At 41.7% G+C, this 17,556-nt stretch overlaps 1 protein-coding gene across 2 annotated transcripts in view; it reads left to right on the top strand.

The window, feature by feature from the left end:
- Positions 1–960: 960 nt before the first annotated feature.
- Positions 961–17,556, top strand: part of LOC111962570 (serine/threonine-protein kinase WNK1) — a 56,799-nt gene continuing 40,203 nt past the window's right edge. For both annotated transcript variants that reach the window (XM_070443126.1, XM_023985729.3), the window contains exons 1-2: positions 961–1,193; positions 3,836–5,105. In XM_070443126.1, the coding sequence (XP_070299227.1) occupies positions 4,311–5,105 (795 nt within the window). In that variant the 5' untranslated portion in view covers positions 961–1,193; positions 3,836–4,310. The remainder of the gene's footprint in view (positions 1,194–3,835; positions 5,106–17,556) is intronic.

Below are 17,556 nucleotides of genomic sequence, written 5' to 3'. Positions count from 1 at the left end.
GGGCATGTCTGATCTGGGAGGGCCTATATAGGGTGTGGCCAAGGTTTGTTTGGGGGCGTCTCGGCTGGGGATGTGGGTTCGCTTGGTGCAAGTTCTTCGGGAGGGTGTCTCACAGGTCTGGGTGGGGTGTCTTGCTCCAGTGTGAGGTGCTGGGGCTGCGGTTGAGGGTTTCATCCTTCAGTGTCCTTGCAAAAGTTGTGATTGCTGCCTTGTAGAGGTGGACCTGGTCGTAAAGGCTGTTCAAGTCCAGGGTGTAGTGGTGGGCCAGGTAGACATTAGGTTTTGAGGCACAGTCCTGGGAAATGCTTGCATTCACCAGTTGTATGGTGGCAGGGTGAACATATTTTTGTGGTAGCAGGATGGAGATGACCACTTGTGTGTTTTTTATTTTTAAATTTAACTGTGTTAGGGGAAGTGGAAGAAGCTTTTTCAATCTCACTCACACATACAATCTGTATTCTTTGTCAAATCAGCAGAGGGCAGTGTTTACCTCTGGCCTGCCTTTCTAACCTATATTATGATAACGGTGAGGCCTCAAGCCCCCTATCCCTTGAACTAAAGTCGATTTAACTATCCCTGTACAATTGCAACAAACATGCATGGTATGTTTTGTCATTACTCTTCTTCTACATGATCTCAAACAAGTCATGATGCTATAGTTAATGGGAAATTATGCTGTCTAAAACYCMGCSTACATTTCATTTTTGAGTGCTCTTGTTTACATTTTCATAATCKGTTTACAGGTTATCGTCTCTCCGAAGCTGCAKCACTKTTGCACAGCGCCATACAGATAGGATCCATTATAGAATACRATTCTATTTCTATGGACAACACCAAATATGTTCTACTTGTGACAACACTGAGGTGAGTGTTCTTGTGAGGTCGCCATATTCAGTTACGCTAGCRGTGGTGTCTATTGACYACCCACAACGTAGCAGTAGCTATCTTGCCGCTAGTAGCCGGATGAATTTGGGGGAGTGCCTGGTTTGAAGCTATCAAACTGCCGTCGTTAGTGGGAAGGAGGCGGTTCTAGTCCTCCGCTAGCACGAGAGAAGACCCGCCTCATCTGGGAACGTTCCGACAGTAATTGTTATACCTCAGTGATTCCAACAGGCTCCGTGGCTTTGGTAAACGTGTTAGGGTTATCTCACAGCTTGAAGACTACTTATGGATGGAAACTTGACCAAACGACGGTAAATGACACTACAAATCAACGTATTTATATTAGTTGAAGCCTACTATGGCGGGGAGTGAATCGCAGTTATGGCAACGCGGAACTTATATTCGATGTTCTATGCGGAGATAACGTTAACAAAGAACCCTCGCTCCAGCTAGCCATAGCTAACGTTTATCAGACAGATTTTAAACGGTCAAGGGGAACATTCAATGTTCGTTTTTGTCTTTGTATTGATTTGTTTTGTCGTTTCGATTTCTCGATTATGTATTTTGACAAACGACGCTATTCAATTGCTCTTTTACTAGTTACGCTGGGGTAGTTAGCTAGCTGCTAACTAGCCGGCTAGCCGCCATCAAGCAGGAGAGTGTAGCTATCACTAACGTTAGTTAGATGGCTACAAAGCTGCTGGCTTGCCGCCATCATCAGGCATTAGAGTGTAGCTATCACTAACGTTAGCTAGATACTAGCTAAATGCGCAATCCAACATGGAACGATGATGCCTGTGAGCAAGTTAACACTAACGTTTGTCCAGACAAAAAAAATTACATCTTCAATTTTAAATATATTAACTACGTTAATGTGTGAAATGTTGTTTACTGTTTTCAATGTCAACTAGTTTACATTGATGGATGACATAACTAGCTAACGGTATATACCAGYAATGGCTAGTTAACGTCAGCTTCATGTTCTGTAATATTGTTTGTCGTAGCTAAGGCCGTTGTGGTAAASTAAAAGCCTTGTTATCTACAGTCAGCAGCCAGTCAAGTGTCGGCTATGGCTGTGCTCAAATGTAACACAYGATTTTCTCTGCAAAACTCCGAAATTAATCCAAGCAGAGACGATTAATATGACCAGTCTCCTCTCTAGCCCAGTTAGCTACCATTCGTTTTCCTTTAGACCGCTCTGCAAGCGTTATATTGTCAAAATACCTTAGTTACTCCCCACGCGTGGAGATTATTTGTGTAGCCATTGTAATTTACTGCTGTCACGCCCGGTAGATACTTCAGAAAACTCTCTAAATAAAAATGTGTCTGCGCCAAATCCACATATTCATTAAGATTACTGTAAAAACGTCACCTATATTAATACTGTTGTAGGTGATAAAATCAATGATCTTTCGKGATACTGTACTGCTGCGGTAATTAGTCACTAATTATTCAGATTATTTGTGATTTTATTGGAAGTACTGAAGAGGTGGAAGCACGTGCACACTTGGTAAAAAAAACAATACATATTCTTTCCTGACAATACAATTTTTGTGCTGCTTATGTTTTAAGACCCTTTTTGGAAGTACACACGGGCGTGAAAACAGTAAATGACTACAGTTGCTCATCGAAACTCCATATTTGGTGACAAAGGAATGTATTTTGACCCAACACGTGCACAGCTGTTTTAATAGGAAAATGAATGGTACCTAACTGGGCTAGAGAGGAGACTCATCATATTAATCATCTCCWCTTTGCCCAGATACTGATTCAGACTACACCTAGCTAGCAGATTGTAATGGGCTAATGTGTTTCTCCGTTAGCTGTTACTGTTTGGCCTAACACAGCAAATTTTCAACCAACCTTAACTTGGCTTTGGGAAGACAGCCAAAGTCTAGTTGCAGAGGGTTTGTTTAAGCAATAAAGCAGGAGGYGGTGTGGTATATGGCCAATATACCACGGCTAAGGGATGTTCTTAGGCACAACGCAACGCGGCCTGGATACAGCTCTGAGCCGTGGTATGTTGGCCATATACCACAAACCCCGAGGTGCATTATTGCTATTATAAACTGGTTACCAACGTAATTAGAGCAGTAGAAATACATGTTTTGTCATACCTGTGGTACCACGGCTGTCAGCCAATCGGCATTCAGGGCTYGAGCCACCCAGTTTATAATTGAATTTAGAAGATGCTCTGTTATTAAATGAATTTATCCATCTTTTCTAATTGAAATCTTCTCTCATTTATCGAGACAGGTGAGTGTCATAATGATATKCAGCACTTTGGGATGGACAYCCACCTGTCCCAATCAATGAGAGATTTAAAATAGACAAGAAGGTGGCATACACRTTGTTGGATTACTTAATGGTGCGAAAAATGGAAACAGTTTAATAACAGAGCATTTTCTAAATTCAAAAGAACCCCCTGCAACTAGACATAGACTGTCTTCTAAACGTCCGTCTTCCAAATCGGGAATTGAGGAAGTATCGACAAGTTATGGTCGGTTGTAGGCACTGTTTGCCGTAGCACACAGAATTGATCAGCCAGCTGGAATAAATGGGCAATATTTTGAATAGCTTGACTGCACCACAAGCTAGTGAAGCTATTGTATTATGTGTGTTATGATATTTAGTTRCGTAGTAGTACACTTGGTTTGCTGTGTATTGTAAAGCATGAGAACTGTCTGCACTTGACCACCATGACAGGGACACATCTTGTTTATATATAAATACTGAAAATTCACTTTGTAGTTTGTACTGCTTCTTAAAAACGATTTTAATCAGACACTCCTCTCCAACCTCTCTTTGCAGTCAGTGATGGAATTTTACCTGTTAAGTCAGGAATTCCAGATTTGTTGACYACCCCCTCACACAGTTAAACCAGTTTGCCCCTTTCCCCCTARATTTCATTGCTGTACTGATCTCAACTGTCCCTGTTTCTTTCCCCCTGCAGTGACACTGGATCTCTGCTGGGAGTGTGTGGCCTGKCGTTGCCTGCACAGTGAGGCTTGGTGCCTGGAGCTGAGTCTAGCTCTTTCCCCCTCCCTTCTGGTGGCTCCTTATGCTGGATTGCAGCTGTACCCTGTGTCTTGCAGGATGGATGGTGTGGATCTAAAGGGTCTCGTGTGTTGGCAGCGCTCCCTGTTCTGTGACAGTGTTCTCTTCTTTTCTATTTACAAAAGAACACCCCCCCCATCCTCCACCCAGACTCTGAGCCCTGTATACCTAATAACTGTATTTAAGCAGCAGTCACTCAGGTAGGAATAGGAGAGGGAGATTTGCAAAACAAGCTCCTGTTTTAATTGGTCAGTCAGATTTTTTTTTTTTGACCACATAGATTTCCATTTCTTTCCAAAGCCTTTATGGAGGAAGTTTGAGTTCTTTTCTTTGTTGAATCCTATCCGCTCACTATCGTTGGGGGTGGTGGGATGTCGGAAAAGCCCAACAACAAGATGGTTAAGTTCCTGACTCCCCTTCCCAAGAGTGGTAATGGTAACGGAAACAACGGGTCTGGCTCGGACTCGCTTGTTGGTGAACGGATGGCAGCGGAGGTGAGGCGGCGCCACCACACCATGGAGCGCGACCGTTGCGCCGCAGAACATCGACCATTCTTCCGTCGCAGCGTCATCAGCGACTCCAACGCCACAGCCCTTGACCTCCCCTTACCCAGTAAAATCCCTGTCCTTGCACCCCTGGTACCCCGCGTACGAGATGTCGCGCCCCGGCAGTCTGGTGCACTCCCCACCCCAAGACCTGCACCCCGTGTGACTGTGAGGGAGGAGTTGGCTGAGTGCGAAGGTGGAGTCAAGGTGGATGTGGTGTCTGTAGAGCAGAAGGCTGCTGTTCTACAGGATATCTGTGATGGGGAACCAGTGGTGGCTCAGCAAGCAAACAGTCTAGCTGCCCAACCTCTGAGCCAAACAACAGAACCTGAACCTGAGAGTGAGGTGAAGGAGAGAGGAGAGGGTGAAGGAGAGGGTGAAGGRGAGGGGAGGGAAGCRGATAAGGAAGAGAAGGAGAAAGCCCGGGTAGAGGCTGAACTGAGAGAGGCGGAGAAGAAGGTGCAAGATGACATTGAGGAAGCCGAGACGAAAGCGGTGGGAACGTCGCCGGATGGGCGTTTCCTGAAGTTTGACATTGAGATTGGACGTGGTTCCTTCAAGACGGTCTACAAGGGCCTGGACACAGAGACCACAGTGGAGGTGGCATGGTGTGAGCTGCAGGTAAGACTGGGCTACATCTCAATACTATCTATGTAGTTTAACAAACTTGCATCCTCATTTCCCTCCATGAATACTGATATGAAAGAGCACCACTGATAAGCCCAGTTTTTACAAAATTGTCTCTTTAAAGGTTACCGGTTGATCCCTAATCARACCCATACAAAACCTGTTGAGTCACTCATAACCTACAAAATCTATGAGAAGAATATACTAGTCTCATCTCAACCTGTTCTCAGAGCATTTTGTATTRTTCTGTACGTAAATCATTAGTAGGATACTGTATGTTGAGTTTCGTATGGTATATATTAATTTGTGGATGTTCCTCATCCATTTCATGTGATATGTTACAAATKGCAATTTGTGCAATATATTCMGAATTTGAAAAAAGTACAGTATGTTACGAWYTCCAATTTGTAGCTGTTGGCTAGGTGGCTACCGCTGATGTTAGCTAGTTGGCTAATGTTAGCTTTGAGTTAAGGTTAGGTGTAGGGTTAACTAAAATGGTTAAATAAAGGTTCAATTAAGTTGCAAGGTTGTCCTTGATGAGATTCGAACACKTGACCTTTGGGTTGCTAAACGTTTGCGTTATATGCCCACCCATCCATGCTGACCAACCACCCTACTTATGTTTTTGCCTTAATTAAGTAACCATCTGCCTTATGTAGCCATACCAAACATTTGACTTTCCCGATTTACATTTACTATGTCATGTCTAGTCTATGAGACGAGGCTGCTCATATTGCCAAGTCAGGCTAGGCCCAAAAGTCTGCCTTTCTTTTCTTCTGCGGTGACTATTGGCCTTTATGCTGTCTGAGTCACATTTGGGKCATTTGGACATTGTAACTGTCACCGGTTAAACACCTAAGGGTCTGTCAATCAGTCATAGTTATCCCTTCAGTTGTGGTGTTGCAAATCCAGTGAACACTGGACCATTTGAAGCCATTGGTTCAAAGTAGGGATGCACGATATATCGGTGAACATATTACATTTGGACGGTATTAGCTAAAAATGCCAAAATCGGTATCATCTTAGCTAAAAATGCCAACATCAGTATCGGCCCGATGTCTAGTTAGCTTTTACTTTGATAAGTCAAATAACATAGTTCTATTCTGAATTTGCATGTGCAAGCCAACTGCCACCACTACTATCAGTAGCACTGTCAAAGCTGTACAAAAAAGTCTGCAAACAAGCAAACACCGGCCACGAATGGTGTGTTAACAATACYGCGTTGATAATAAAGCATAATTTGTTTGACCGCAATGTCTGGGGTAGCTAGCTTGTTTTAGCTTGGTACCTAGCTAGCATCAATAAAACCAGCCTGAAAACAATGACCAGTAGAAACTGCAGTCATTTTCATTATTCTTAGCAATGATTTAGGAATCCTTGTAAGTATTAGGTGGGTAGCCACTTGTTGTTTGCCTATTGAAATTGAACTTCAATTCATGAAAATAAATAGCAAGCCAGCTACATAACCCTGTTGCCCAAAGCTAACGTTATAAGCAGCCAGCTAGCTTCATCTGGCTAGTGAGGCTCAACCTGCCCGGGTTATGTGTTGTGAAGCTAGCCACAAGAAGGATTAGGCACAGTAGTGGAATTTGAGGTTTGCCTTCAAAATAAAAGTACCTATTTGAAAGTGATGCAGAAGGTTACAATTGGTGGAATCATGCCATATTAGAATTCACGCAAATATTATCATTGTAGCTCTTATCGCGGGACTGTGACTGTGTGAAATCACCTCCCCTGTYAGCCTATTGTGTTTTTTCTCCCCACCTTTATTTAACCAGGTAGGCTAGATGAGAACAAGTTCTCATTTACAACTGCGACCTGGCCAAGATAAAGCAAAGCAGTGCGACACAAACAACAACACAGAGTTACACATGGAATAAACAAGCGTACAGTCAATAACACAATAGAAAGTCTTTATACAGTGTGTACAAATGGTGTAAGGAGGTAAGGCAATAAATAGGCCATAGTAGCGAAGTAATTACAATTTAGCAAATTAACCCTGGAGTGATAGATGTGCAGATGATGATGAGTAAGTATAAATACTGGTGTGCAAAAAGTAAATAAAAACAATATGGGGATGAGGTAGGTAGATTGGATGGGCTATTTACAGATAGGCTTTGTACAGCTGCAGCGATCGATTAGCTGCGCAGATATCTGATGTTTAAAGTTAGTGATGGAGATATAAGTCTCCAACTTCAGTGATTTTTGCAATTCGTTCCAGTCATTGGCAGCAGTATTGACATTCATATTGTACTGTACAGCTTTACCTAAGGATTGGGGATCAATGAAATGGGTTATCAGTCTACTCAATACCCAAGCTATTTTTTCCCAAMGTCATCCTCAGTTAGACTCCAAAACATCCACGTAGTATTGTTTTTCCTCGGGAATAGTGTTCAATACACACAAGTTGACAATAAATATTGYTCAATTTACAGTTGTTTCAGGGTCCCGCAATAAGAGCTACGACGCTAATGTTCTCTGGGTGTCATTGAGTAGGCTGATACCCCATGTCATTGATCCACAATCCATAGGTAAGGCTGTACAKTGAAMTAASTATGCCCCCAATGCAATTCTAAAGTATAATACATCCAGTGTGATTTCAACAGATTTGTCAAATGAACAAATKATTGTCTTTTGATTTTATATAACATTCCAACCTCGTTTAGCATGATCTATTCAATTATGGCATAATTCTACTATTGTGTATTCAATTGCATCACTGTCAATGACATTGACAGAATTATGCAATTCTTTTATTTTGATGGCTAACCGCAAAGTCCACTATTGTGGCTAATCCTTATTGTGGCTAGCTTCACGTAGATGGGTCCAACCACCATTAATCAAATAAGAACTGTCTTATAAATTAGGGTTATTTTAGATGACACCTAGCTATATAGTTAGCTAGCTAACTATATAGCTACTGAAAAAGATTATGTTTTTGTGGAAGAACATTGTTTGCATCCATGAGGTAGTTCGTTTTTTTATGACCAGCACTGTAGGTGCGCGAGACAACTTTACCAGCATCATAGCATACAGTTGAAGTCGGAAGTTTACATACACCTTAGCCAAATACATTTAAACTCAGTTTTTCACAATTCCTGACATTTAATCCTTGTAAACGTGTGGCCACACGGGACCACACGTGGTCCCGTGTGGCTCAGTTGGTAGAGCATGGCGCTTGCAACGCCAGGGTTGTGGGTTCATTCCCCACGGGGGGACCAGGATGAATATGTATTGAACTTTTCCAACTTTAAGTCGCTCTGGAAACAGCGTCAGCTAAATGACTTAAATGTAAATGTAAATGTAAAAATTCCCTGTTTAGGTCATGTAGATCACCACTTTATTTTAAGAATGTGAAATGTCAGGAATAATAGGTGAGAGAATTATTTATTTCAGCTTTATTTCTTTCATCACATTCCCAGGGTCAGAAGTTTACATACACTCAATTAAATTTGCTAGCATTGTCTATGAAAATGTTAACTTGGGTCAAATGTTTTGGGTAGCCTTCCACAAGCTTCCCACAATAAGTTGGGTGAATTTGGCCCATTCCTCCTGACAGACGTTGTAACTGAGTCAGTTTGTAAGCCTCCTTGCTCGCACCAGCTTTTTCAGTTCTGCCCACAAATTCTGTAGGATTGAGGTCAGGCTTTGTGATGCCACTCCAATACCTTGACTTTGTTGTCCTTAGGCCAATTTCCATAACTTTGGAAGTAGCTTGGTGTCATTGTCCATTTGGAAGACCGCATATAGCGACCAAGTTTTAACTTCCTGACTGATGTCTTGAGATTTGCTTCAATATATCCACATAATTCCTTGCCTCATGTGCCATCTATTTTGTGAAGTGCACCAGTCTCTCCTGCAGCAAAGCACCCCAAAACATGGCTGCCTGCCATCCCCCCCGTGCTTCCGGTGGATGTGTTCTTGCGCTTGCAAGCTCCCCCTTTTCCTCTAAGCAAACGATGTCATATATGGCCAAACAGTCTATTTTTGTTTCATCAGACCAGAGGACCTTTCTCCAAAAAGTACGATCTTTGCCCCATCTGCAGTTGCAAATTGTAGTCTGGCTTTTTTATGGCGGATTTGGAGCACTGGCTTCTTCCTTGCTGAGCGGCCTTTCAGGTTATGTCAATATAGGACTCGTTTTACTTGTGATATAGATACTTTGTACCTGTTTCCTCTAGCATCTTCACAAGGTCCTTTGCTGCTGTTCAGGGATTGAGTTGCACTTTTTTGCACCAAAGTACATTAATCTCTAGAGACTGAACGCGTCTTCTTCCTGAGCGGTATGATGGCTGCGTGTCCCATGGTGTTTATATTTGCATACTATTGTTTGTACAGATGAACGTGTACTTTCAGCATTTTGGAAATTCCTCCCAAGGGTGAACCAAACTTGTGGAGTCTACAATTTTTTCTGGGGTTTTGTCTGATTTCTTTGATTTTCCCACGATGTCAAGCAAGAGGCACAGATTAAGGTAGGCCTTGAAATACATCCACAGGTAACACCTCCAATGACTCAAATGATGTCTAAGACGCCTATCAGAAGCTTCTAATGCCATGACATCTTTTCTGGAATTTCCAAAGCTGATTAAGGAATTGTGATACAGTGAAATAATCTGTCTGTAAACAATTGTTGGAAAAATGACTTGTGTCATGCATATAGTAGATGTCCTAACCGACTTGCCAAAACAATAGTTTGTTAATAAGAAATTTGTGGTGTGGTTGAAAACGAGTTTTAATGACTCCAACCTAAGAGTATGTAAACCTCCGTCTTCAACTGTACGTATCGATGAATCGTTCTTACATATGAAATACGAGTGATTGTGTAATAACTACGTAAACAATTCATGAATGTGTTTAATTATTATGTGACATGCAGTCCTGATTGGTCAACAAGCTTAGTTGACGTGTATCTTTTCTGACACGCAACAACCCAAACGGTATTCCATAGAAATCCTGTTTGAGAATGAAACGACTGAACAAAGAAACAGAAAGTAAGTGAAAGAAATAGGTTTTGATTGTTTTACTGGTAATGGGGATTTTTTGGGGGGTCWGTGTGTGTGTGTGTAACCTTTTATTTAACTAGGCAAGTCATTTAACAACATATTATTTTTTACCTTGACTGCATACCTCGGCCAAACCCGGATGATGCTGGGCCAATTGTGCGCCGCCCTATGGGACTTCCAATCACGCCAGATGTGATACAGCCTGGATTTGAACCAGGGACTGTAGTGACGCCTCTTGCACTGAGATGCCATGCCTTAGACCGCTGCGTCCATGTGTGTGTCAACTATTTAACTGTACTAGAATGCTTAAGGCCGGTAAAATTTTAAATATTGGTATCGCTTTTTTTGGCAAGGAAAATATCGGATATCGGTATCGGCCAAAAATGTAATATCGGTGCATCACTAGTTCAACGTGTCTTTAGCTCCATGAATGCGAGCTGTAGACTCCATATAAATTACATCCATCAAAGTAAGGATCTCTTGATGGATAGAGTGGTCCATTGTAATCGTAGAACTCATTCTTAAAAGGGAAATGGACAGTCCAATAACAATGTTTCCCKTATAATTTTTTTCAGCAGCCGTTAGCATGGGGCGTGGGCGTGGCCAATTGCATGCACGGTCTCTGACCAAAGATTTTAAAGGTCCTCGTCTTGGCCACGGAGACACAATTTTGCGGTTTTAAAGCAGATTTCGTGCAATTCTACACATTTTGCCATGCCGTGTTCTTATGCTATCTGTGACTCAAACATTCTAACAAAATCAATGGGTCCCCCATACATGACACTTATTTTTGTTTTTTTTCCTCAGGCTGTCTAGTTTTTATTGGTGATTGATAGTTCTCAAAGAAGATCTTATTTAAAAAAATATATATAGCTCCTTTATCTTTTCTTCATACTTTCCATCCAGTTTAAGTTTACACTGACAATGTTTTACCATCTCAAATTATTAGAATTTTTTTTTTTTTAAGTATGTCAAAACATTTTTGCATCATATTTCTTGGAGTAGCGGCAACGATTTAGCAGCGGCGGCCCGCCACTGCTAAATGACTATAGGGGAAACTATATAATTAAATAAACTAAATAATTCTCCTGACATTTGCTGCTTACACTATTGCAATCTCCCTTTGTATTTATGATGGGCCTTATCTCCTTAGTCATGAGTTGCTGGCATTTACTCTTTGAGATCTATCCCGTTGCCAATAGAATATAATCTTACAGAGCTGAAAATATATTTTCTTTCAGGATGGACCTACCCCTTTCTGAATGTAAGGGTCTTGTTCATTAGTCCAAAAAGCAGCAAAGCTTTTTGAAATTGTCATATTCAGTCTTTTTTCTTGTTGTTCCGTTTCTAAATCGTTTCATGCCTACTGGACCCAGTACTGTTCCTTAGGTCCACGCAACACCGGTGACTGGTTTGTCTTTGCATTCCAGTAGACTTTGTTCTCGTGGCCCACAGCCAGAGTGATTTCCTCGCTGATTCAGTCTCCCTGAGTCACAGCCACGGATGTTTCCCCTTTAAGAGGCCGGGCCTGATTTCTTCTAAAAGCGTTATTTATTTATTAGATGTTGACCTGGCTTCGGGCCTTAGTTAAATAGACCACCTGAATACAGTCAATAACACTTTCATTTCCCCCTGGAGTTTATTTTTTGACTCTGCGTCTTCTGTAACTCTGTAGTGCTGTTTCTTGTTCTACTCCTTRTAGTGAAAGGGCTGCAGCATTCTGCTTTAGCTTAGTAGCTGTAGCTAAGGGTGATTCTGGCCAAGCCAAAGGCCCAACGATAGCACAGGCTCAGACGGGCTGTCTGCTTTTCCAGGGAAAAGGACAAGACGCACAGCAGAGGTTAACCCCATTCAGTACATGTATATTTATGTTGACTCGCTTTCAGCCTGTCAGAACCAGCACAGACCCCACACAACACACACACTGACAACACAGCCTGTGGAGATACTGCTGACACAGACCAGGCCCCTCCCCTGTCGCTCAGTGCAGAGACAATCCTGCACATGCTCAGTGCGCTCCTGAGCTCAATGCTTGTTTGAATGTGAAATGGGTCAGATTCCTGACAGAGGCATTTCTAACTTCTGTGTGAAGTACAACCGGTTTCTACCCATCCAGTCCCCCTTCAGCCCTCTATGCATCCACCCTCTCTCTCCCCTTCCTTCCTCCCGTTCCTCCTTCTCTCTTCAGCCCCCTCCATTCTTCAGAGATGATGTTGACAGTGGCATGTGACTGACTTAGTGAGGCATATCTCCACTATCTCCACAGGATTCAGACCTAAAGCATATAACTAAATCAAACTGCTCGTAAATGTTTTTGTTGCTTTGACTCTCAATATATTCTTGCCTTTTCGCCTTCATTTWTGCTCCCTCTAACTTTCCATCTCAAACCTTTATCGTCCTTATTTTTTATTTAATTAGGCAAGTCAGTTAATAACACATTCTTATTTACAATGACGGCCTAYCAAAAGTCCTGTAGAGAATGGATAAATGTTTGGTTTGGTGAAGAGCATGTTTTCATCTCATATGAACATTCCCCGTGAGTTGCCTCATATTAATGCAACTATTACTCAGTCATTGTTGTGCACATCAGTGTTGAATGTGCACTGTTCTTTATCTGTGTAACAGGGGTCGCTGTAATACAGAGTTCTGCATTTTTCACGCATAAAAAGAAAAGAGAACGCAGAAAGCTCTTGCTGCGTTTTGTAAACTCCGATCTAAAATGCTTCTTATTGTAATTTCTGCTCAGCTTCTGACTAATTTTGTACTTCCACTCGGATGAGAGATCTTTGCTCTTGTCTTTAGACCAATTAAATTCCTGCATTCACGAACAGGCATTCGATCAGCAGTAGGGTTGCACATTTTGGGGAATATTCAGAGGTGGAAACTTACCGTAGGAATTAACGGGAATATATGCAAATTAATATACCAWTTAAATGTAGATGTTTTTTGCATTGGATATATTTACCAWATCATATGGAGACAAACATTTTACCTTATCATAGGTAGACATAATTGCAAATTATTAAATCCTTCAAATATAAATTTTAAAAACAATTTCGTTACGAAATTTAATTAAATGAGTTGACTCTTCACATGGGCTGATTTCACTGAACAACTAAAGGGAATATTGAATGATCCCCATCGCATTTCCCAAAAACATTTTCAACATGCATCTGTAAAATGATAGTTTAGAAACTAAAGCTTTGGTTGTCTTCCTSTCAGGCTTCCATGTCTTCTCCCTGGACCTCCTCAATGTCCACCTCTTGAACATCAGGCTCTGAGGCCTCATCTTCACTGTCACTTTCCAACCTTGTTGAGGATGGCTCGTTGTCAGGCTCAAAAAGCCTCATTTGCCCGGATGGCCACCCCTTTTTCAACCCTTGTGTTGGTCAGCCTGTTGCGTGCTTTTTTTGTGTGTTTTCCCAAACAAGGACCAGTTGCGCTCTGAGGCGGCTGATGTTGGTGGGATTTGGAGGATGATGGAGGCAATAGGGGAAAGAGCCTCAGATCCACGAAGTCCCTTCYACCAAGTTCCTGATAGGATATGTTGACACGACTGCCATATTGCATCTCCATCCCAAAGCCCTTGCTTGGAAGTGTACTTCGCCAGACTACCAAGAACCTTGTCCTCATCCAGGCCAAGGTAGSGAGACACGGTAGTGATGACACCATAGGCCTTGTTGATCTCTGCACCAGACAGGATGCTCTTGCCAGCATGCTTGGGGTCCAACATGTACGCTGTGGCGTGTATGGGCTTCAGGCAGAAGTCTTCATGCTTTTTGATGTATTTCAGAACTGCAGTTTCCTCTGCTTGGAGCAACGGTGAAGTGGGCAGGGCAGTATGGATTTCTTCTTTTACATCTGCAAGCAGAGTCTGAACATCAGACAGGATGGCATTGTCTCCCTCAATCCGTGCAATGGCTACTGTTATARGTTTCGGGCTGCTTACCACTCTCTCCCAAAATACATCATCCAGGAGGATCCTCTTGATGGGGCTGTCSATATCGGCAGACTGTGATATGGCCATTTCTTGGAGATACTCCTTCCCCTCCAGGAGACTGTCAAACATGACAACACCACCCCAGCAGGTGTTKCTGGGCAGCTTAAATGCRGTGCTCTTATTCTTCTCACTTTGCTTGGTGAGGTAGATTGCTACTATAACTTGATGACCCTATACATACCTAACCATTTCCTTGGCTCTCTTGTAGAGTGTATCCATTGTTTTCAGTGCCATGATGTCCTTGAGGAGCAGATTCAATGCATGAGCAGCACAGCCAATGGGTGTGATGTGAGGGTAGGACTCCTCCACTTTAACCAAGCAGTCTTCATGTTCGCAGCATTGTCTGTCACCAGAGCAAATACATTCTGTGGTCCAAGGTCATTGATAACTGCCTTCAGCTCATCTGCAATGTAGAGACCGGTGGGTCTGTTGTCCCTTGTGCTTGTGCTTTTGTAGAATACTGGTTGAGGGGTAGAGATGATTAAGTTAATTATTCCTTGCCCACAAAYATTCGACCACACATCAGAGATGATTGCAATAGTCTGCTTTCTCTATGATTTGCTTGACCTTCACTTGAACTCTGTTGAACTCTGCATCCAGCAAATKAGTAGATAAAGCATGTCTGGTTGGAGGGATGTATGCTGGGCAAAGAACATTCAGAAATCTCTTCCAATACATATTGCCTGTGAGCATAAGAGGTGAACAGCTCGAGCAAGACATTCATCAGCATTTCTCTGACTACGTTCCTCCATTGAGTCAAAAAAAAATCTGATTCCATGAGGACCATGAGCTGTTGCTATCAATAAGGTGTCTGATTCATCATTTTCACCTCAAATTGAAGTACAGGGACTTTTGTCAGAGGTTGCTTGTTGTGAKCATTGGAGGGAACTTTATGCACTTGGCCAGATGATTCTGCATCTTTGTTGCATTCTTCACATATGATTTGGCACAGTATTTGCAAATGTACACAGCTTTTCCTTCTACATTAGCTGCAGTGAAATGTCTCCACCCATCAGATAGTGCCCGTGGAATTTTCCTGTAAAGATTAGGGAAATATTTGTAAAAGAACAACAAATACAATTCCATGTACAGATAAATAGTTAAGCAGTTAGATTAAACTCCTTTTGTAAGATAAATGTTTTAAAATGAAACATGTATGGAAACGGGTGAATTAACCTGTCTAGGACTAGCGGAACCCCTCGCCAACAGCCAATGAAATTGCGGGGCGCCAAATTCAATCAACAGAAATCTCATAATTMAATTTTCTCAAACATACAAGTATTAGACACCATTTAAAAGATAAAATTCTCRTTAATCCAACCACMGTGTCCRATTTCAAAAAAGCTTTTCGGCGAAAGCAGAACATATCATTATGTTAGGTCAGCAACTAGTCACAGAAAGCATACAGCRATTTTCCAACCAAAGAGAGGAGTCACAAAAAGCAGAAATATTGATAAAATGAATCACTAACCTTTGATATTCTTCATCAGATGACACTCCCGGGGCAACATGTTACACAATACATGTATGTTTTGTTCGATCAAGTTCATATTTATATCCAAAAACCTCAGTTTACATTTGGCTTTGCCTCCAAAACATCCGTTCATTTGCACAGAGCCACATCAAATCACAGAAATACTCATAATAAACATTGATAAAAGATACAATGTTTATTCACAGATTTAAAGATATACTTCTTCTTAATGCAACGCTGTGTCAGATTTCAAAAAAACTTTAGGGAAAAAGCAACCATGCAATACCCTGAGTACGGCGCTCAGACGACAAATCAACCAAAAGAGATATCCGCCATGTTGGAGTCAACATAAGTCAGAAATAGCATTATAAATATTCACTTACCTTGATCTTCATCAGAATGCACTCCCAGGAATCCCAGTTCCACAAATGTTTGATTTGTTCCATAAAGTCCATAATTTATGTCCAAATTACTCCTTTTGGTTCGCACGTTCAGTACACAATCTAAACTCACGACGTGCGGGCAGGTCCAGGCAAAAGTTCAGACGAAAGTCATATTACAGTTCGTAAGAACATGTCAAACGTAGTAATAGAATCAATCTTTAGGATGTTTTTAACATAAATCTTCAATAATGTTCCAACCGAGAATTCCTTTGTTTTCAGAAAAGCAATGGAACAGAGCTCGCTCTCACGTGAACGAGCGTCACGAGCTCAAGGCATTCTGGCAGACCTCTGACTCATTCCCTCTCATTCTACTTCACAGTAGAAGCATCAAACAAGGTTATAAAGACTGTTGACATCTAATGGAAGCCTTAGAAGTGCAAAATGACCCCATAGACACTGTGTATTCGTAAGGCAAGAGTTGAAAACCTACAAACCTCAAATTTCCCACTTCCTGGTTGGATTTTTTCTCAGGTTTTCGCCTGCCAAATGAGTTCTGTTATACTCACAGACATCATTCAAACAGTTTTAGAAACTTCAGAGTGTTTTCCTATCCAAATCTACTAATAATATGCATATATTAGCAACTGGGACTGAGTAGCAGGCAGTTTACTCCGGGCACGCTTTTCATCCAAATGTGAAAATGCTGCCCCCTATCCATAACAAGTTAGCCTCTACAGGATCGGTGTTCCCCCACGGGACGGTTAAGCTAACGTRGGCTAATGTGATAAGCATGAGGTTGTAAGTAACATGAACATTTCCCATGACATAGACATATCTGATATGGGCAGAAAGCTTAAATTCTTGTAAATCTAAGTGCACTGTYCAATTTACAGTAGCTATTACAGTGAAAGAATACCATGCTACTGTTTGAAGATTAGGCACATTTGGACAGTCTTGATACAATATTTTGAACAGATATGCAATGGTTCATTGGATCAGTCTAAAACATTGCACATATACTGCCATCTAGTGGCTAGAATCTAAATTGCGCCTGGGCTAGAATAATAAATTGTGGCCTTACTCTTGCATTTCAAAGATGATGGTACAAAAAAAATACAAAAAACAGTTGTTTTTTTCTTTATATTATCTTTTACCAGATCTAATGTGTTATATTCTCCTACAATAATTTCACATTTCCATAAACTTAMGTGTTTCCTTTCAAATGGTATCAAGAATATGCATATCCTTGCTACAGGCAGTTAGATTTGGGTATGTCATTTTTAGGCGAAAATTTWAAAAAGAGCAGTTCTCTCTCTGTGGGTCTCACCCCAACAAGTTCTGGAGTATGGTTAAAGACCAGGAGAATAAAACCTCCTCACAGCTGCCCATGKCCCTTAACGTTGATGTGGTTGTTACTGACAAGAAGCACATGGCTGAGCTCTTGAATCACCACTTCATTAAGTCAGGATTCCTATTTGACTCAGCCATGCCTCCTTGCCCGTCCAACATTTCCTCACCTCCCACCATTTCTAATGCGACTAGCCCCAATGCTCCTCCCTCTTTTTCGCCTGCCCCGTTATAAAGT

Source organism: Salvelinus sp. IW2-2015, linkage group LG4q.1:29 (genome assembly GCF_002910315.2).
Source record: "Salvelinus sp. IW2-2015 linkage group LG4q.1:29, ASM291031v2, whole genome shotgun sequence".
In the NCBI taxonomy this organism is placed as follows: domain Eukaryota; kingdom Metazoa; phylum Chordata; class Actinopteri; order Salmoniformes; family Salmonidae; genus Salvelinus; species Salvelinus sp. IW2-2015.
Note: the sequence above shows the minus strand (reverse complement) of the source record. Positions and strands in the feature narration are given on the sequence as shown.